The 20,316-nt window shown below is 49.4% G+C and overlaps 1 protein-coding gene across 5 annotated transcripts in view; it reads left to right on the top strand.

The window, feature by feature from the left end:
• Window positions 1-18,214, top strand: part of LOC120860357 (protein-tyrosine kinase 2-beta) — a 138,305-nt gene extending 120,091 nt beyond the window's left edge. For 2 of the 5 annotated variants that reach the window (XM_040236160.1, XM_040236161.1), the window contains exons 22-31: window positions 1,695-1,803; window positions 3,594-3,659; window positions 5,560-5,685; window positions 10,644-10,790; window positions 11,330-11,365; window positions 11,722-11,752; window positions 13,894-13,940; window positions 14,591-14,728; window positions 15,157-15,237; window positions 17,108-18,214. In XM_040236160.1, coding sequence (XP_040092094.1) covers window positions 1,695-1,803; window positions 3,594-3,659; window positions 5,560-5,685; window positions 10,644-10,790; window positions 11,330-11,365; window positions 11,722-11,752; window positions 13,894-13,940; window positions 14,591-14,728; window positions 15,157-15,237; window positions 17,108-17,323 — 997 coding nt within the window. In that variant the 3' untranslated portion in view covers window positions 17,324-18,214. The remainder of the gene's footprint in view (window positions 1-1,694; window positions 1,804-3,593; window positions 3,660-5,559; window positions 5,686-10,643; window positions 10,791-11,329; window positions 11,366-11,721; window positions 11,753-13,893; window positions 13,941-14,590; window positions 14,729-15,156; window positions 15,238-17,107) is intronic. The other 3 variants (XM_040236162.1, XM_040236164.1, XM_040236163.1) reach the window with 3 other exon arrangements.
• The last annotated feature ends 2,102 nt before the right edge of the window (window positions 18,215-20,316 follow it).

Below are 20,316 nucleotides of genomic sequence, written 5' to 3'. Positions count from 1 at the left end.
TTATTGTTAATTAAAGAAAACCAGATACCCATGTTAAAGCATTGAGTGCTTTTCTATGTATGGGAAGATCTGAGAGTCTGGGCTCACTGGAATCACTCCTTTGATCTGCATCTCAGCTCTCCGGGGCCAGTATCCTGTGTTTTCACACCCTGAGTTTCCTCAGGGCTCACCATAGGGAATGGCTGCAGTTTGATGGCTCCCAGATGGCAGGTTTTCTTTCCTTCCTGAGTTCCCTCAGGGCTCACCAGCTCACTATCCATGGTGGAGGCAATTGCTGATGACTGTGACATCCTTGTTTACTGATATGGCAGGAAATATTCATTTCTCAGAATGATAGTGCATTTGTTTATAGGCAGGGCTCTATAAACAAGCTGTATCATGAATTTTTGTATTGCACACAATAGAATGCATATAAATCTGAAAACATGGTACCAAATATTATATGTTTAGTAGTACTGTTTAGGGCTTCTCTGGTGGCTCAGATGATAAAGAATCCACCTGCAATGCAGGAGACCTGGGTTCAATCCCTGGATTGGGAAGATCCCCTGGAGGAGGGCATGGCAACCCACTCCAGTATTCTTGCCTAGAAAATCCCCATGGACAGAGGAGCCTAGTAGGGGGCTACAGTCCATGGGGTCGCAAAAAGCTGGACATGACTGAGCAACTAAGCACAGCACAGTACTCTTTAAAATGATTAAACAAAGCAATTTAAGTGATGCAGACAAACTTTTACACTGCGTGAAGTGGCCATCTCCATTTCCAAGGGCCAGAGCAGTGGCAAATGGGAGCGGACGGTAGGACACTTTTATAGGATAAAGAATAAGGAACAAAGAAGAGATAATTAGAGAATGAATAGGGAATAGGAAACAAATATAAAGCTGAATGGGCTTCCCTAGTGGCTGAGATGATTAAAAAAATCTGCCTGCAATGCAGGAGACCTGGGTTCAATCCCTGGGTTGGGAAGATCCCCTGGAGGAGGACATGGCAACCCACTCCAGCATTCTTGCCTGGAGAGTCTGCATGGACAGAGGAGTGTGGCAGGCTGCAGTCCATGGGGTTGCAAAGAGTCAGACACTACTGAGCAACTAAGCACATAAAGCTGAATTGGCATTTGGATTGGCATTTGGGTTGGCATTTGGGATGGTACTTTAATTCTGATAAAGCATAACATTTAGAAGGATGCAAAAGTTATCTGCATTTTGACCTGCTGATGCTACCCCCTGGGCAAAGGCAGCTCCATCTTGGGCCTATAAATGTATTTCAACAACACACAATCCCTGTCTGCAGACAGTGCTTGGTACACTTGTGGATTCATGGACCCCCTGCCTTTATTCGAGTCCTTGGAGGTGTGTGGTTCCCAGGTTGGGAACCACTGTTAGGTAAAAGAAAAAAAAGGCAAGAAGCGTGCATTCAGCTAACCTCGGAGGAAATCCACGGCCCTTTCCCATTAGCACATACCAGGAATGCGTGTGTACCCTTTCCCATTAGCACACACCAAGAATGCATAGGTTGGGGCGGCTGCAGGGTCCACGATACTGTGGCCTGTCTCCTAGGGATCTCCCCAGTGCCATCTGCAAAGGACATGGGAAAAGACTTGGGAGTAGGATCCCAGCCGCAGTAGAGCACAGAGGGGAGCCCCCAGGAATGTATCTGACCTTGTTTCTGTCTCCTTATCTGACCTGACTTCCTGGCAGTGACATTTACCAGATGGAGAAGGACATCGCCTTAGAGCAGGAGAGGAACGCTCGCTACCGACCTCCCAAAATCTTAGAGCCCACACCCTTCCAGGAACCCCCACCCAAGGTGAGCCAAGCCCTGAATTCATCAGCCCCATTGGCCCCATGAATCACAGCGGCCCTGTCCAGCCCCTCCCAGATCTGACTGTGCAGCTCCCCTTACAGTGGCAGTCAGATGGGCCCCGGCGTCTTCTCAGCCCTTCCACCCAACCATCCATCAGCCCTGAGGTCAGCCCCCATCAGTCACCTGGGCAGATGGAACCTGAGACAGCCAGAGAGCAGGCATCTTGTGGGACTGCTCGAGCAGGCAGTCACCCTGGAAGACACTTCCCTCGGGAGACAGTAGCACTTTCCCTTTTGGTGTTTTTAGGGACAAATTATATTCCCTTGGAGGTACGTAATGGGGAGCCCTGAAGTCCAGCCTCTGATGTCCATGGCATCTCTGGGCACAGGAGCCAGTGCCCTTCTGCCCCACTATTAGACGGGTGGGACCATGTCTGTAGAAGTCAGCTTGGGCTGCCATACAAGATACTACAGGCTTGGCAGCTTACACACAGACAGCATGGAGGCTGGGAAATCCAAGATCAAGGTGTCTGGTGAGGACTGTCTTCCTGGATGGCAGACGTGTCCTTCTCACGTGTCCTCACATGGTGGGGAGAGTGAGCACTGGTGTCTGTTATTGTTATTAGTACAACTGCATGCTAAGTTGCTTCAGTCATGTCTGACTCTTTGCCACTCCATGGACTGTAGCCTGCAGGGATCCTCTGTCCATAGGATTCTCCAGGCAAGAATACTGGAGTGGGTTGCCACGTCCTCCCCATGGCCTCCTCTAGGGGATTTTCCCTACCCAGGGATTGAACCCACATCTCTTATTCTCCTGTATAGGCAGGCAGGTTCTTTACTACCACCTGGGAAGTTTATTAATGGTACTACTAATAATAAGAATCATAGGAGTCCTACCCTTGTTACCTCATCTGATCCTAATTACCTCCCAAAGGCCCCACCTCCAAACACCATCACCTTGGGGGTTAAGACTTCAACATATGAATGGGGTGGGTGGGGTGGGGTGGGGGAACAAACATTCAGTTCATAGCAAAGCCCTGTGGGTGCTGGGCCTCTTTTCGAGGTCCCCCTGATCTGCTGTGCCCTGCACCTTCCCGCAGTCAGGCCCAGCTCAGGTTTCATCACCTCCAGGAAGCTGCTATGGACGCCTGGGCCTCCATGACTCACCTCTGGATGTCTGCAGCTCCTGATTACTGATTTGGCAAACTCTGCACATCCAGGGTTCACATACTGTTGAAGCCTAGCTTGAAGGATTTTGAGCATTACCTTGCTAGCTTGTGAATTGAGTGCAACTGTGCAATAGTTTCAACATTCTTTGACACAGCCCTTCTTTGGGATTGAAAAACTGATCTTTTCCAGTCCTATGGACACTGCTGAGTTTTCCAAATTTGCTGGCATGTTGAGTGCAGCACTTTAACAGCATCATCTTTTAAGATTTGAAATAACTCAGCTGGAATTTCATCACCTCCACTAGCTTTGTTCATAGTAATGCTTCCTAAGCCATAGTTGACTTCATACTCCAGGATGCCTGGCACATGCAGAGAGGCTACACAGAGACTGGCAATGCCTCCAGTTAGCAGTGACCTCCAGAAGAAAGGCCACTGGCCTCATATCACTCAGCAGTGATAGATGCACAGTTAGCGGACATGAATGACTTTAGTGATTACTCTGTCCCTCGTCTTCACCATCCTGAACAACGCTGACCCGACTCCTACCTGATATTCCCCTTGGTGAGCTGTGCTCCCTCAAGAGGACAGAATGAGGGACTGACTCATCTCCATGTTCTCTCTGCAGCCCAGCCGACCCAAGTACAGACCCCCTCCCCAAACCAACCTTCTGGCACCCAAGCTGCAATTCCAGGTAAACACGTAAACTGGAGGGCTGGGGAAGTGCAGGCCTCATCTCTGTCCTTCCTGAATTTCCATCCTCGTGCCTTAGCAGAGCAGCAGTCCTATCTACTCAGGCAATGGAAACAGTTCTTCTTGAGTACCCAGAAAAGAACTAAAACTCAAAGTGCCCAGAGATCAAAGAATCTAACTGAACCTCTACCAGGTTGTCCTCAGTTAAGACGACTTCAACCCACATCTGTCTGCCCACAGTATTGGCTGCTGCGTGCGCCCACCTACAGCTAAGTCTCTATTCCTGGCCTCCCCAGCCCTGAGCTGAGCCTCTGAAAAGGAATCCAGGCAGCTAGGGACCATTGATGTTCCCCAGAGAATGGAGCTGCTCACTGGGGCTCCCTGCAGGGACCCTGCTGAAAACCTCAGTAGCTGGTGGAGAGAGAGCAGGGTTCCCCCTGTGCTTCCCCCACCCACCACCTCCATGGTTACCAACCACAGGACCTGCCCAAGCTGTTGGTCCCCCTCAGGATGTCTCTGTCCTGTGTCTCTCTGTTGCATCTAAGTCAGAAGGAGCCAGGGGCCCCCTCTCTTTTCTTCCTTTTTATCCCTCAGCTCAGAGTCCCTCCTTTAAAAATGGAAACAGTGTCTTTTATTTGGTGCTTCTTCATTTGGTGTCCTGTGGTCAAGGAAATGCTCCTGAGCCAAAACAAGCCTAACCAGGAACAGACAGACAAACCATCTTCATATGAAAAAAAGAAAAAGAAAACAGACCTCAAGGCAGAAGACAGGAACGATATCCCTAGAAAGAAATATACCCCTTTGTGATGTTTAAAATAGTGGGTTTTATTTTTTTTTAAGATTTTTTTTTTAATGTGAACCATTTCAAAAGTCTTTGTCCAATTTGTTATGATATTACTTCCATTTATGTTTTGGTTTTCAGGCCTTGAGGCATATGGGATCTTAGCTCCCTGACCAGGGATTGAGCCCAAACCCCCTGCATTGGAAGGTGAAGTCTTAACCATGGGACTGCCTGTGAAGTCCCAAAATAGTGGTTTTTAAAAATGTGTGTGTGTATATATATAGACTTCCCTGTGGGCTCAGTGGTAAAGAATCTGCCTGCAATTCAGGAGATGTGTGTTTGATTCCTGGATCAGGAAGATACCTGGAGGAGGAAATGGCAACCCACTCCAGTATTCTTGCCTGGGAAATCCCAGGGATAGAGGAGCCTGGTGGGCTACAGTCCACGGGGGTTACAAAAGAGTCAGACATGACTTAGCAACTAAACAACAACATATATATACACGCATATGTTTGTTTGTTTTAGTTGCTCAGTCATGTCCAACTTTTTTGCATCCTGATGGACTGTAGCCCGCCAGGCTCCTCTGTCCTTGGGATTTCCCAGGCAAGAATACTGGATTGAGTTATCATTTCCTTCTCCAAGGGATCTTCCCAACCCCGGATCAAACCCATGTCTCCTGCATTGTAGGCAAATTCTTTACCACTGAGCCATCAGGGAAGCCCGTACACACACATACTTGTGGGTTAACAGTATCTGTTAGTTTCTAACACAATGATGACTTTTCCCTGGAGAATCCTGAAGGAGGAGATGGAGTCAGTAGGTCAGCGCCACCCGTGGACCTATGGTATGCACAGCATCACGGGAACGGTTGTTAGATGGAAGAACAGCCACCACGTCTGTGCTGACTTCTAGCCAAGAGCCGTGTATGTCGCTCTGCCACGTCTCCCAAACAGTACCAGTGAAATGCCCACACTGTGTTCTTTATAAGCTCCTGGAGCGCAAGTCCCATTTCTCCCATGGAGCTCCTGTGTCGTTTCTCTGTGCTCGTGTTCGTAGCAGCTAACTGTCCACCTTCTTGCCTTGTCCCCGTGCCTGGTGCTCCTCTGCTTCTCCTGAATAGGTCCCTGAGGGTCTGTGTGCCAGCTCACCCACGCTCACCAGCCCTGTGGAGTACCCATCTCCTGTAAACTCGCTGCACACCCCACCTCTCCACCGGCACATTGTCTTCAAGCGCCACAGCATGCGGGTAAGAGGGCTCTGCATGCTGGGTCCCGGCCAGGACAAGGAGGCTGCTGGAGGGAGGTGCCTGGGATACTGGGAACCCTGCGTCCTCAGGCTCAGGAGGTGCCCTCCCTACACCAGTCAGCCACAGAGAGGCTCTGTGCCTCCTGCACCTCTACAAACAACAGAGTTTGGGGGCCAAGCCAGGCACTGCCCTTGAGACTCCAGCTGGACCCAGACCTGCCCCATCCCTACTCTGATGCTGTGGCCTTCCCTCAGCTCTGGTGATAGTGTGAAAGCTCATGAGCAGAGGGCAAGGAAGCCTGATGGTGCCAGAAAGTAAAAGATCCTGGAGGTCTTGTCCCGCTCTGCCCGTCCTCCTGCCTGATTGTTGTGATTGTTCAATTTCTCCTCAGTCAAAGGAAAGTCTGCCTTGTGGTTGCCACTCCTGCTGCTTTGCAAAAGTTGCTGCTATGTGAGAACAAACTTGGGGACTAGCACAGGGCTAAGCCATACCCTCCCCAGTCACCTCTTTGTTGTCAACTACCAATGAAGCCTTGAGTATTTCATTGTCGGTCACTCAGTCACTCACTCATGTCTAACTCTTTGCAACCACATGGACTGTAGCCCTCCAGGCTCCTCTGTCCATGGGACTTTTCCCCAAGAATACTGGAGTAGGTTGCCATTTCCTCCTCCAGAGGATCTTCCTGATCCAGGGATCGAACCTGAGTCTCCTGTATTGACAGGTGGATTTTTACCACTGTACCACCTGAAAACTATCTTCTAATTGTCAGGTCTCCTTTAAAAAAAAAAAGTGCACCTTTGCTTGTCCACTTGTTACTAGTCACCATCCATCTTTTCTTCCTTCAAAACAAATGGCCCCCATGGTCAGTTGCCATGAGCATTTGATATATTTCACTGAACTGAGTCTTGATATGTGATATAACATACTAAAACCCTTATTACTTTAGCTCTAACTCTGTAACCATGCATCATATTTCAGACTCAGGTATATAGAACTCTAAAAATTGGGGGAGACTACATTTCTATTACAATAGATATACAAAAGTGTAGGAAAGTATGTTGAGATATACTTGCTGTTTTTCTTAATTTAGTAAAACTATGAAATGATTAAGATAACTTAGAATTCAAGGCAGTGAGAGCTTAGTGGAATAGGTTTTCCCCTGACCTAGCTCATTTTTCTTTTTTACGTTAGTTTAACCAATTTATGTCTTAGCATATACTCAACGATAATAAAACTGCATCTGTAAGCATGCACTATCTTTTAGGTAGTGCTCAACTTCTCTCTCCTGCTGTTAACTCTTTATTGATAATTAATTGGGTTTTAGTGAGTTTGGCTTTAAAATATGCCCTTTCAGAAAGAAAGTGTTTTGCACATTTGAGGGTCGGCACTGCCTTTGTCTAACCCCTGATTCACCATAAGGACTTTGTTCCCTTCCATAAAGACAAACTGTGCAGCAGGAAAAAGGGCCTTTTGTGTCAGGGGTTTAGATGTACTTGCCATAGGAAAGCCTATGAACATAAAAAGAACATAATAAGCATTTCTTAAAATAAGCAAAAAAGAAAAAAGTTAAAAATATAAACTCCATTTTGTGATATGCATCAGAAACACCGAGAAAGCCTCTTCCAGGTAGAATGCTGAAAAGGTATAATAGACTCCCTGCAAAGCATTTGAAAGCATTTAACGAAAATCAGAGATGGTTTTCCCACAAAAACAACTTTTCTAGTGACTAACTCTATTGCCTGACTCATCTGAGAATCTGTGGGATTCAATTCCGGAGTCAGAATGGCAGCAGTCTCCCTCTTGAAGACCTCACAATTGAAGTTTAAAACAACAGTTTAGTAAACACCTTTTTTTTAAGGGACACTTTGCTGGGCGCTGTCCTAGGTGCTGAAGGGAGAATTGCCTTCAGTGAACTTACCATCAGCCAGAAGGAACAGGGCAGATGGTTGCCTATAATGTAAACCAGAGAGCTGTGAGTAGCACACAGAGGTACAGCCAACATGCAGCAGAAGTTTAGAGAGTAAAACAACCCTTTCCAGCTTCTTCTTCTTCTTCTTTTTTTTTTTTTTTTTTTTTTTGCAGTTGGGCCTCAATGGATGGGAAAAATTAGAAGGATCCCAGGGGATGAGGAAGGCAGAAGCATGAGTTGGGGCCCAGATTGAATGATGGGAAAATTTACGATGAGTGCAGGAGCTGTTTAATTACAATAGAAATAGGCCTGGCAGGATGAAGAGTCAATTCCTGGAAGGGGTCACAGCTTATCAGAGTCTTTTTTAAACACCCCAAAGGTCTAATTCCTCTTAAAAATGACCAGCAATGAAAGCGTTCATTGCCTGATAAGAATTCTTGAAGTATACTTTGGACAGTAAGCCCTAAAGAGATCAAGTGTTTTTTTTTTTTTAAAGTCTCATTTGCTTCTTGAGTTTTATTAGAAAATTGGAAGACATAGGAATACATCCACCAATATATGTTAAAATATTTGGTCAGATGGTGATCAAGCCTGGGGCATACTAGACATTTGAACGGTAGGAATCTTCTTTGGCAATTTCAAAACTACAAAGTGTTTTCTTGAGTCTGGAAACTCCTCCTGTCAGTATCTACTCTAATCTTCTTCTGTCCATACATTTTCCTTACTTGGAGATTCCTAATGCTATATTCAGCATGTTTGACACTTAGTTCCTATTTGTCATGATTCGCCAATAGCCTGATATAGACACACCATTGTGTTTGCACATGCTGGCATTTAACTGAGGATATTTACAGCCCTAAAACCCTTTCATTTGGGGGGCATAAGCCTTTATGAAGTAAATCTTATGTATTTTATAAATCCTATGATGATAAAATAATCTTATGTTCTGAAATTTGCTTTTATTTTTTAATTGGGATAGGTATAGTTGCTTTACAGTGTTGTACAATGAAGTGAATCAGCTATAGTATACATATATCCCCTCCTTCTTGGACCTCCCACCCCATCCTACCCCTCTGGGACATCACAGAGCACTGAGCCAAGCTCCCTGTGCTGTTCAGCAGCTTCCCACTGGTTATCAGTGCACATACGTCAATCCCAATCTCCCAGCTCATCCACCCTCCTCCCCCACACCATGTCCACAAATTAGTTTAAAATAAGGTCTAACTGAGTAAGTCAACTCTGGGTGGACATTTGGTAATGTGTGGAGACATTTTTGTTACAACAGGGGAGGTGCTGTAGGCTTCTAGTGAGTGGGGTTGCTGTAAGCATCCTACAGGTTACAGGAAATCTTTCCCCAATAATGAATCATCTGGCCCCAATGTTAATAGTGCTAAGGCTGAGAAACCCCAGTCTGCAATTGGTTCCATAGCCTCATGAAAACAGGAAGGACACTGCGTATTTAACCATCACTGCCCTCCCAGCCCAGCCTGGCCCAGCCCTGTCCCTGCCACATAGTAGTTGCTCAATAAACAGTCGTTGACTAGCGTAATGAACAAGGACTATTTCAGCAAGACATCTTATAAGGAGAAGTATTGTTAGAAATTGAGAGCAGTTATTGTAGCTGACAGCCTAGGAAAAACACACCAGTGTCACTATTTTCAAACTGTGCTGTTGAGAGACTTTAGTGGAGATAATCTTTTTTAGAGGCTTGGCAGAGATTATGGCTTGTTAAAGTAGACTGAGAATCATTTTTAGCATTTTATGTAAGTGACTTGTATGTAAATGGGCCAGTTCAAAGAAAGGGATCTGAGCAGCTTGCGGACCTCAACGTCATAAAAAGGTCACCTGCCCCCAGCAAAGGTCACCCCAGGCTTTACACAATCAAAAGAATGCTGGTAACACTCGTATGTCCAGGAGACCCAGGTAATCTTGGGCAGCAGAAAAAAGCAAGCCAGTTTAAAGGAACTGAGCAGATATTTATATAAATGAAACCCTGGGGAAGATTGAGGGAAGAGAAATAATAGGAAAGGGAAACATGCAGGGAGACATAACAGGGAGAACTATGAATAGTCCAAAGCCCCACAAATGAGTTGAAATGGGGTTAGATTAATAAAACTCAGGAGAGGAACCACTTATTGCATATCCATAGATCCTTATTTCTTTAAATTTTGTGCTTCACTTTATCTCTTAGCTCATGCATCTCTTTTAACCTTTGGTATCATAACCCAGGCTAGTTTCTTAATCAAGAGAATGATGCAGAAAGATTCTTTACCTTCTGAGCCACAGAAAGTGAAAGTGAAGTTGCTCAGTCGTGTCGGACTCTTTGCGACCCCATGGACTATAGCCTACCGGGCTCCTCCATCCATGGAATTTTCCAGGCAAGAGTACTGGAGTGGGTTGCCATTTCCTTCTCCAGAAGATCGTCCCAACCCAGGGATCGAACCCAGGTCCCCCACATTGCAGGCAGACACTTTACTGTCTGAGCCATCCATAACTAGGATGGGGAAGCCCAAATAACGAGTATCTTCTGATAAAAAGGCACAATCAGATGGGCACACGCTCTTGCTCCTTCTTTCAGTCTCCACCCTTCAGTGGACAGCTTTGGGGGACCACACACCACTGCTCCTTGAAGCTTCCAGACCTACCATCTTGGTTTTAGCTAAGCACTCAAGGCCTCCTGGAGGGCTGGCTTTGCATTCCTAAGTGTAAATTCAGTGACAGCAGCCATGACACGTGCCAACTGAGAAAATAATATTAGGACAGTCACTTGAAAATAAAATGGTACTAACGGATCACGTGACGATTTGAAACCAGTACCTGTTAAGCCCTATACCCTATACCCTGTGATTCAGCATTTCACGGACACACTGCATGTGATTGGGGCTGATGGAGCCAACAGTAATAACCATCTGCATAGATGGCTGCAGATCTGAGGCCAGTGAGGCCCAAGGCGTGTGGCTCCCACAAGGCTCTCCAGAGGACTGTCCTCCCTGGGTGCAGAGACTGGGCTGACTGTGTCCTCTGCCATCTCCCCCCGCTGTGCTCCCAGGAGGAGGACTTCGTCCGGCCCAGCAGCCGGGAGGAGGCCCAGCAGCTGTGGGAGGCAGAGAGGCTCAAGATGCGGCAACTCCTGGACAAGCAGCAGAAGCAGATGGTGGAAGATTACCAGTGGCTGAGGGAGGAGGAGAAAGCCCTGGTGAGGAGAAAGCCCAGCCAGGGGAGGGAGACGACATGCCCCCACTGCTGGACACCTTCTTTTTTAAAATAATTTTACTTATATTTTTATCTTTGGCTGTGCTGGGTCTTCATTTCTGCACACGGGCTTTTCTCTAGTTGTGGCAAGCTACTCTACAGTTGCAACACCCAGTCTTCTCATGACGGTGGCTTCGCTTGCTGCAGAGCACAGGCTTTGGGGAGCTTGGGCTTCAGTAGTCGCGGCTCACAGGCTCTAGAGCACAAGCTCAGTAGTTGTGGTGCATGGGCTTAGTTGCTCCGCAGCATGTGGAATCCTCCAAGACCAGGAATCAAACTGGTGTCTGCTGCATTGGCAGGTGGACTCTCTACCGCTGAGCCAGCCGGGAAGCCCCTGAACACATTCTGCTCCCCTGGGAGAGATCCATGCCATCTTGTCCCGTTACGGCTCCCCACCTGGCTGGAGTGAACTGCTCTCCAGGCATCCTTGGAGTTTTTGGTTATAGAATCCTAACTCCTCTGATTTGTTTTCCCCCTCTGTAGGACCCCATGGTTTACATGAACGACAAGTCCCCATTGGTGAGTCACCGGGAGAGCACTCTACCTGGACGGAGGGCTTGCAGGGTAGTTAGTGGGACCTCCGACTCCACACCTGCCCACCTCGCCCTCTCTGCCTCACACCACGAGAACACCTTTTCCCACTTCACTCTGATCTTGGGGTCTCCTTGCTGAGCTCACACTTGATCTGCACTCTTAGCACCACCCCGCCCCAGCACAGGCCGCCCCCTCCCCAAGTCACTTCTGGTCAGGGAGTCCCCAGGTCCCCCTGCAGCTATGACCTCCAAACCTCTCAAGGGGGATGGGAACAAGCTAAGGGGGGACATGGGTGGCCCCCAGAGTTGCACCAGTGACCTCTTCTCTTTCCTTCCTTCCAGACCCCAGAGAAGGAGGCCGGCTACAGTAAGTGTGAGCACCCTTCCTCTTGGCGGGAATGTCCCCGGGCGTGGCATCTTGTGTGCAGCCGCCTTCCCTGCCCCTTGCAGAGAGCAAACGGAATATATTTGCCATAGAAAGAAACATCTGTCCTGAGTTCAGAGTGTGCAGAGAGGCCCAGTTTGGGAGTCGATATTACACCACCTCCTATCCTCCACCTCTACCCGACTGCTGCCCTCAACCCCTCTCACGGCATGGCTCCGGTTCCCGCCTCTCTGCTGCATTTATTTGGAGGACTTGGTGATCCTTCCTGTCTCCCACCCACTCTATCGGAAGCTCTAAAGTAGCGCCATGGCATCTCTCCCAAATGACTCTTCGCCTCCCTAGGCCCCAGTAAGGGAAGAAAGAAAGAGGGCGGGGCCAGCTGATTTTCCCACCTACCCCTGCCCCGACCCCAGGGTCTTTCCAGGAGCCTCCCTGAAAGGCAGGGAGGGAGTGGTATCGGGCAGGATGTTGGCCTTTCCCAATTAACAGAAATTGACTAGAGGCCTGACAGGAAATTCAAGCAAAGTTTATTGGGCTCCTGCGCTGCAGGCTGCAGGAGGAAGTGAAAACAGGCTCCCTTGCTTGCTCCCAGAGGCAGGGGTGAGTTCATTCCTTACATGGGGTGAGGATGGGGTGGATCCAGGGCTCATGCAGGAGGGGTGGCTTAGGTGGTTTGCCCACCCTTCTGTGATGGTGCGTGCAGTGGGGCATGCAGCAGTACCCTGCTTTTGCTCCCAACACCCAGTTTTTCGCTCCTGGCTCTTCAGAAATGGTTCTTGGGTTTTATTTTGGGTTTCCTTTTTGTCTTTTTTGTATCTTTTGGTCCAGAATTTGCCCCAACTGCGGCATGGACACAGCTATTTTTAGTCCCACATCATTTCTTTGTATCGTGCTGGTGCAAAATTTGCTGCAGAGGTTCCCAGGTCCCTGCAGTGAGCCAGGCTCTTCATCACCATGCCAGGGGAATGAGGCTGATGATGACGGTGATGGTGACCATGGCAGCCACCAGACCCAGTGAGAAGCACTGACCCCAGTGCTTGAAAATACAGTTTAAACCCCACAGCAGTCCTTCCTATGCAATAGGTACAGTGTATCATGATGCCCGTTTTACAAAGGACATGAAGCATACACGGGAAGGGCAAGCGACTTACCCAAAGTCACACAGCTAGTGACTGCTGCAGCTGCTGCTAAGGCGCTTCAGTCGTGTCCAACTCTGTGCGACCCCATAGACGGCAGCCCACCAGGCTCCCGTCCCTGGCATTCTCCAGGCAAGGACACTGGAGTGGGTTGCCATTTCCTTCTCCAATGCATAAAAGTGAAAAGTGAAAGAGAAGTCGCTCAGTCTTTTCTGACTCTTAGCCACCCCATGGACTGTAGCCTACCAGGCTCCTCTGCCCATGGGATTTTCCAGGCAAGAGTACTGGAGTGAGGTGCCATTGCTTTCTCCTCAGCTAGTGATTAGCAGGGCCTAGATTTGAGCCCAGGCATCTGGCTCCTGCAGGGCCCTTCTAAGCAAACCTCCTACTTGACAGATGACACTTAAGGCCCGGGGCCTGTCAGTGAGCTGCCCTAGTCTCACGCCACTCTGGGGGAAGAGTCGAAAGTGGAATCAGGTCTTCTGACTGTTACTCCAAGCAGTCCCACGCGGCCTGTGTGTCTTTGTTCATCAGAGTGGCCAGAGAACAGCCTGCTTCTAGCAGTTCACTTCCTTGACCCCCAGATGGACAAAGCAGACAATAGGGAAGCTTCACAAATCTATCATATAGGTGGCTGTTGCACCCACTGGGTGAAGCTCCAGGATCACCTGCTGCCTTCAGAGCAGGTTTCTCCCTCATGACAGTCAAGATCAGAGTCTCAGGGCCCAGTGTGCTGGAACACCCACCGCCATCACTCCATCTCCACGGGGACTTTGGCTTTTTCTCTCTTTGAAATGGACAGTAGTACCTGTCCCTGCATACAGAGGACGAGGGAGACCAGAGGTTACTTTCCATTGTCCTGGGTTTCAGGTCCCATTTCCCTGGGGTCTCCTGGTAGTAGTGGAGAAGGGCTGGGCTTGGTCATCAGCACCTATGAAGGGAGGGGTCAGGGTGCTGAGGACAACCCCTACTCATTGTCCCTTCCCTTTGCAGCGGAGTTCACAGCCCCCCCGCAGAAACCACCACGGCTCGGCGCACAGGTATGTGTTGGCTCTGCTGAAGCTGGTCATGGATTGGAATCAGGGCCCCACAAGACTGAAGGCCTGGACTGCAAAGACTGCAGAAGCCCACAGAAAGAATTGAGTCCTGTATCCTCATTATATAGCTGAGGCCCAGAGAGGGCAAGTGCCTTGTCTACAGCTAATTCATTAAAAAAAAAAAAAAAAACAGGGGGAAAACCAGCCCCCTCCCTGACCTGGAGGAAAGCTCACCTGTCCCAAGGAGCAGGAGGTGTGGACCCCCATTGGCTCCCTGCACCCCCGTGTTCTGGGGTAGCTGCTGCTTTCTTCGCTCTGGAGCAGCAGTTCTCAGCGTTGGCAGCCCATGAGAATCCTCCGAGAGCTTTGACACTGCCTGGCCCCCACGCCCAGGTGATGGTTTGGTTGCTTTGCTGTGAGGCTGGCCTCCAGCACTTTTTTAAGACACCCAGGCAGACTCTCACATAAGAACCATTGCCCCAGAAGCAGAAGGGAAGGAGGCCCCCCCAGGCCCAGGCACTATTATTTCAGAGAAACATCTTGGTGGCTGAATTGGCACCACTAGTGCATGCCCAGGAAAGAACAGTGTGTCCCTCTGACTCGCCACCCTCCCCTCCGGCCACCTGCTTCTCCTCCTCCTCTCCCCGCCACAGTCCATCCAGCCCACAGCCAACCTGGATCGGACCGACGACCTGGTGTACCTCAATGTCATGGAGCTGGTGCGGGCCGTGCTGGATCTCAAGAATGAGCTCTGCCAGCTGCCTCCCGAGGGCTACGTGGTGTTGGTGAAGGTGAGAGCCAGGGAGGAGCCAAGGACTTAGGGGACGGAGGCCACTCAGCCCATCCCTGGAAGGACGTGGGAGGGGCTGAGCTTCCCAGTCTGCCTGATTAGACCCCATTAGAGCAAGGTTGTCAAAGAGAAGTTAGTTCCAGGTAGCCTCAGAAGGCAGGCACCATCCCAGGAGGGCTCTTCTCAAGGGAGACATGGCTTTCTCAAAAAGCAAAGGGTGGGACTTCCCTGGAGGTCCAATGGTTAAGACTTCACCTTCCAGTACAGGGAATGCAGGTTCAATCCCTGGTCGCGGAGCTAAGATTCCCACATGTCTTGGGACCAAAAAAACAAAACATAAAACAGAAGTAATGTTGTAACAAATTCAATAAAGACTTTAAAAAAAAAAAAAAGCAAAGGGTGACAGCCACCCGTCCCTCTCTCTCCCAGAATGTGGGCCTGACCTTGCGGAAGCTCATCGGCAGTGTGGATGACCTCCTGCCCTCCTTGCCGTCGTCTTCACGGACAGAGGTGAGTGTCTCGGTGTCCCTTGCCCCCTTGTCCTGCTCCAGCTGTGTTTCAACAGGAGACCCACAAGGGCCACCTGGGCAGCTCCATGTCCTCTTTGAGCCTTCAGGTGGCTCTGCACTGTATATCCCTGCAGGTACCACTAGGGGGCGGAGTTGGAACCCAGGGACCTCGCCGGCTTTCTGGGGCGAATTTCCTAGTTTAGGTCTCAGATCGTGGCAGTGACTTCTTAATGCCTGAGGACAGGCAAAGGAAGACACACATACTCCTTTTTAGCCCCATCCTGTCCATTACTCTTTGTCTAGTCACCCTTCTTACTAAGGTTAAGGTGAGTGTGTCACAGAAATAGCAGTTAAGGTTTCTTCAATTGATCATTTAATCTTCTTTATTTAAATGAGAAGCAACCACTGAAAACCAAAATGGGAGTGCCAGTGCTCTATCTTGAGATGGTGCCAGTGGTAGGCAGAATAATGCGCCCCCATAAGATAGCTGGAAAAGACCCTGATTCTGGGAAAGATTGAAGGCAAAAGGAGAAGGTAGCAGCAGAGGATGAGATGGTTAGATAGCATCAGCGGACATGAGTTTGAGCAAACTCCGGGAGATAGTGGAAGACAGAGGAGCCTGGCATGCTGCAGTCCATGGGGTCACAAAGAGACATGACTCAGCAACTGAACAACAACCAAATAAAGGATGTCTGGGTCCTGTGTGACTTTACATGACAAACAGGACGTTGCAGGTGATTAAGTTAAGGATCTTCAGATGAGAAAGTTATGCTGGATTATCCAAGTGGGTCCAGTGTAGTCACAAGGATCCTTGTAAGAAGGAGGTGGAAGCAGAGGTTTGTTTCATAAGAGTCAGAGAACAAGATGGGATAACAGAAGCAGAGGTTGGAACGAGGCCATTGCTGGAAGGATCCACAACCCGAGGAAGGCAGCAGCCTTGTGAAGCTGAAAAAGGCAGGGAACAAATTCTCCCCTGGAAGAAGGAAGTTCCCTTTCTGGCAGAAGGAACTTAGCTCTGCCGTCACCTGGCCATTGGCCCCAGGGGACCCATTCCAGACTTGTGACCCCCCAGAACTGTAAGAGCATAAATCTGCCTTATTTTAAGCCACTGTGTGGTAATTTGTTATTGCGGGACTAGAAGCAGGCAGTGCCTCTGAGCATTCTGTCTGGAAACCCAGTCACAGACCCCCACACCTCCTGCCAGGCTATAGCTTAAGCTGCCACTGTCTCCACCATCTGTGACCACTCAAAACAGGCAGGACAGGGCAGGGGGGCCTGGGCACTTCCCAGGTCCCTTCAGGGTGGCTGCGGCAGGCCAGCGGAGCACCCTCTGGGTTAGTCCCGTCTGGCATGAGAGCACCGCACCTGGGCAGTGAAAGCCAGTCTTTTCTTTCACTTGATAAATATCTCTTGAGTGCCAAGTCTTTGTTCAGCAGTGCACTAGATACCAGGATATAGTGGTTAATAAAACCCTACGAGCCCAGACCACAGTCTGTGATCTCCTGATGTGATTGTAGAGAGTTAACAGATGTGTGGAGGCGCTTGACTTCTCTCCATTCACTCTGTGTCAGGCCAGCACCCAGGCATTTTGCCAGGGAGGAGGGAGTGTTTGTGGGGCTGGATCAGAGGGGGCTGACTTGGGTAGTTTGGGGCCTGGGGTGCCTGCAATGTTTGTCCTAGACGACCTGGCTCCAACCAGCACGGGCCTTGGACTCAACCCAGGGCTGGGTCAGACCTGGCCCCAGCCCCTCTCCAGGCCCCACCTTCCTGGGCCAGCACCGAGGTGGACCTCTGTAGGGCTTCCCTGTCCTCGGGGTCTGGACTTGGCAGCTCCTCAGGGTCCCAGCCCCTCCCCTGTGCTCTTCCTGCAGATCGAGGGGACCCAGAAACTGCTGAACAAGGACCTGGCGGAACTCATCAATAAGATGCGACTGGCGCAGCAGAACGCCGTGACTTCCCTGAGTGAGGAGTGCAAGCGGCAGATGCTCACCGCCTCCCACACGCTGGCCGTGGACGCCAAGAACCTGCTGGACGCCGTGGACCAAGCCAAGGTCCTGGCCAACCTGGCCCGCCCACTGGCAGAGTGAAGAGGGCGGCGCCCCGCGCCCGCATCTCCGCCCCACCCGCCCGCCCCTCCCTGTTCCTGCCCTTGCCCCTGCCTCGCCTTCGGTCCGTGGGCCCACTTGGGGAGGGAAGGCCGAGAAGGGTCCTTCTTCCCTTGCTGTTTTGCACGACCCCTCTCCTCCACCCTACTCCCAGACTGTGCTGCCCAGGCCGCAGCTGGACAGAGGGGACTCAGGGCTGCAAGACACCAAGGGGCTACAAAGAGGCTCAGAGGGAGCATGGCTGCTGCCCACCAGCCACTCCTACCTGGCCCAGGGGGGTCACATGGCAGTCCCTTGTGGCCAAGATGGCTTTACACAGGGACAGGGCAGGCCGATTGGGGAACCAAGCTAGTCCTTCTCCTTCCTGCTCCGCCCACGGAGGTCCCCTCCCCTAACCGCGTGCACAGAGGGAGGGGCCGAGAGGGGTTTTCAGTGGGGAGGCCGGTGGCTGGTGCCGTGAGGGATGGACCTGGCCTTCTTGTATAGTGTATATTGGAATTTATTTAATGTGAGTCTGGTCTGGACAGACAGCCGTGCGCCCCCACTGAGGGGCGGAGCAGGGCCTGGGACGGTCAAGGGACAAGCTATTGGGAGCTGGCGCCCAGGAGGCTGTGTCCTCCACACGCAGAGAGGGGAGGAGGGGAGGTGGGGAGAAGCAAGTCCACACTGGACCTGGGCGCCTTCCGCACTCCTCGCCCCGTGGCTTTCCTTCCCTCCCTGGCCCCTTCCTTCTCTCTTCTTACTGTCTTTTCTTACTTGTCTTTTCTCGCCCACACCCTGTCTCCCTCCCTCTCTTGTGTTTGTGCAGAACACTCTTTTACCTCCTTTATATTTGACTTGTGGATGAATTAAAATTGTACCATTTGCTTTGTGGTTTGATTGTTTTGTTTGTTTGACCTTCTGAGACCCTGGAAGGAATCGATTGTGCTTGTGTTGGGCAGAGATCAAAAAGCCGAAAGAAGCCAGGGCTCAACTCCCAGTTCAGTTCAGTTCAGTCGCTCAGTTGTGTCCAACTCTTTGCGACCCCATGAATCGCAGCACACCAGGCCTCCCTGTCCATCACCAACTCCCGGAGTTCACTCAAACTCACATCCATCGAGTCAGTGATGCCATCCAGCCTTCTCATCCTCTGTCATCCCTTTCTCCTCCTGCCCTCAATCCCTCCCAGCATCAGAGTCTTCTCCAATGAGTCAACTCTTCACATGAGGTGGCCAAAATACTGGAGTTTCAGCTTTTGCATCATTCCTTCCAAAGATCACCCAGGGCCGATCTCCTTTAGAATGGACTGGTTGGATCTCCTTGCAGTACAAGGGACTCTCCAGAGTCTTCTCTAACATCACAGTTCAAAAGCATTAATTCTTTGGTGCTCAGATTTCTTCACAGTCCAACTCTCACATCCATACATGACCACTGGAAAAACCATAGCTGTGATTAGACAGACCTTTGTTGGCATGCTTTTCAATATGCCATCTAGGTTGGTCATAACTTTTCTTCCAAGGAGTAAGTGTCTTTTAATTTCATGGCTGCAGTCACCATCTGCAGTGATTTTGGAGCCCACAAAAATAAAGTCTGACACTGTTTCCACTGTTTCCCCATCTATTTCCCATGAAGTGATGGGACCAGATGCCATGATCTTCGTTTTCTGGATGTTGAGCTTTAAGCCAACTTTTTCACTCTCCTCTTTCACTTTCATCAAGAGGCTTTTTAGTTCCTCTTCACTTTCTGTCATAAGGGTGGTGTCATCTGCATATCTGAGGTTATTGATAGTTCTCCTGGCAATCTTGATTCCAGCTTGTGCTTCTTCCAGCCCAACGTTTCTCATGATGTACTCTACATAGAAGTTAAATAAGCAGGGTGACAATATACAGCCTTGATGTACTCCTTTTCCTACTTGGAACCAGTCTGTTGTTCCATGTCCAGTTCTAACTGCTGCTTCCTAACCTGCATATAGGTTTCTCAAGAGGCAGGTCAGGTGGTCTGGTATTCCCATCTCTTTTAGAATTTTCCACAGTTTATTGTGATCCACACAATAAAGGCTTTGGCATAGTCAATAAAGCAGAAATGGATGTTTTCCTAGAACTCTCTTGCTTTTTCCATGATCCAGCGGATGTTGGCAATTTGATCTCTGGTTCCTCTGCCTTTTCGAAAACCAGCTTGAACATCTGGAAGTTCACGGTTCACATATTGCTGAAGCCTGGCTTGGAGAATTTTAAGCATCACCTTACTAGCGTGTGAGATGAGTGCAATTGTGCAGTAGTTTGAGCATTCTTTGGCATTGCCTTTCTTTGGGATTGGAATGAACACTGAACTTTTCCAGTCCTGTGGCCACTGTTGAGTTTTCCAAATTTGCTGGCATATTGAGTGCAGCACTTTCACAGCATCATCTTTCAGGATTTGAAATAGCTCAACTGGAATTCCATCACCTCCACTAGCTTTGCTCATAGTGATGCTTCCTATGGCCCACTTGACTTCCCATTCCAGGATGTCTGGCTCTAGGTGAGTGATCACACCATCGTGAATATCTGGGTCATGAAGATCTTTTTTTGTACAGTTCTTCTGTGTATTCTTGCCACCTCTTCTTAATATCTTCTGCTTCTGTTAGGTCCATACCATTTCTGTCCTTTATCGAGCCCATCTTTGCATGAAACGTTCCCTTAGTATCTCTAACTTTCTTGAAGAGAGCTCTAGTCTTTCCCATTCTGTTGTTTTCCTCTATTTCTTTGCATTGATCACTAAGGAAGGCTTTCTTATCTCTTCTTGCTATTCTTTGGAACTCTGCATTCAGATGCCTATATCTTTCCTTTTCTCCTTTGCTTTTTGCTTCCCTTCTTTTCTCAGCTATTTGTAAGGTGTCCCCAGACAGCCATTTTTCTTTTTTGCATTTCTTTTCCATGGGGATGGTCTTGATCCCTGTCTCCTGTACAGTGTCACAAACCTCCATCCATAGTTCATCAGGCACTCAATCTATCAGATCT

This window comes from Oryx dammah, unplaced genomic scaffold, assembly GCF_014754425.2.
Source record: "Oryx dammah isolate SB20612 unplaced genomic scaffold, SCBI_Odam_1.1 HiC_scaffold_11056, whole genome shotgun sequence".
Classification (NCBI taxonomy): domain Eukaryota; kingdom Metazoa; phylum Chordata; class Mammalia; order Artiodactyla; family Bovidae; genus Oryx; species Oryx dammah.
The sequence above is the reverse complement of the archived record's forward strand: the minus strand, read 5'-3'. Positions and strand labels throughout refer to the sequence as shown.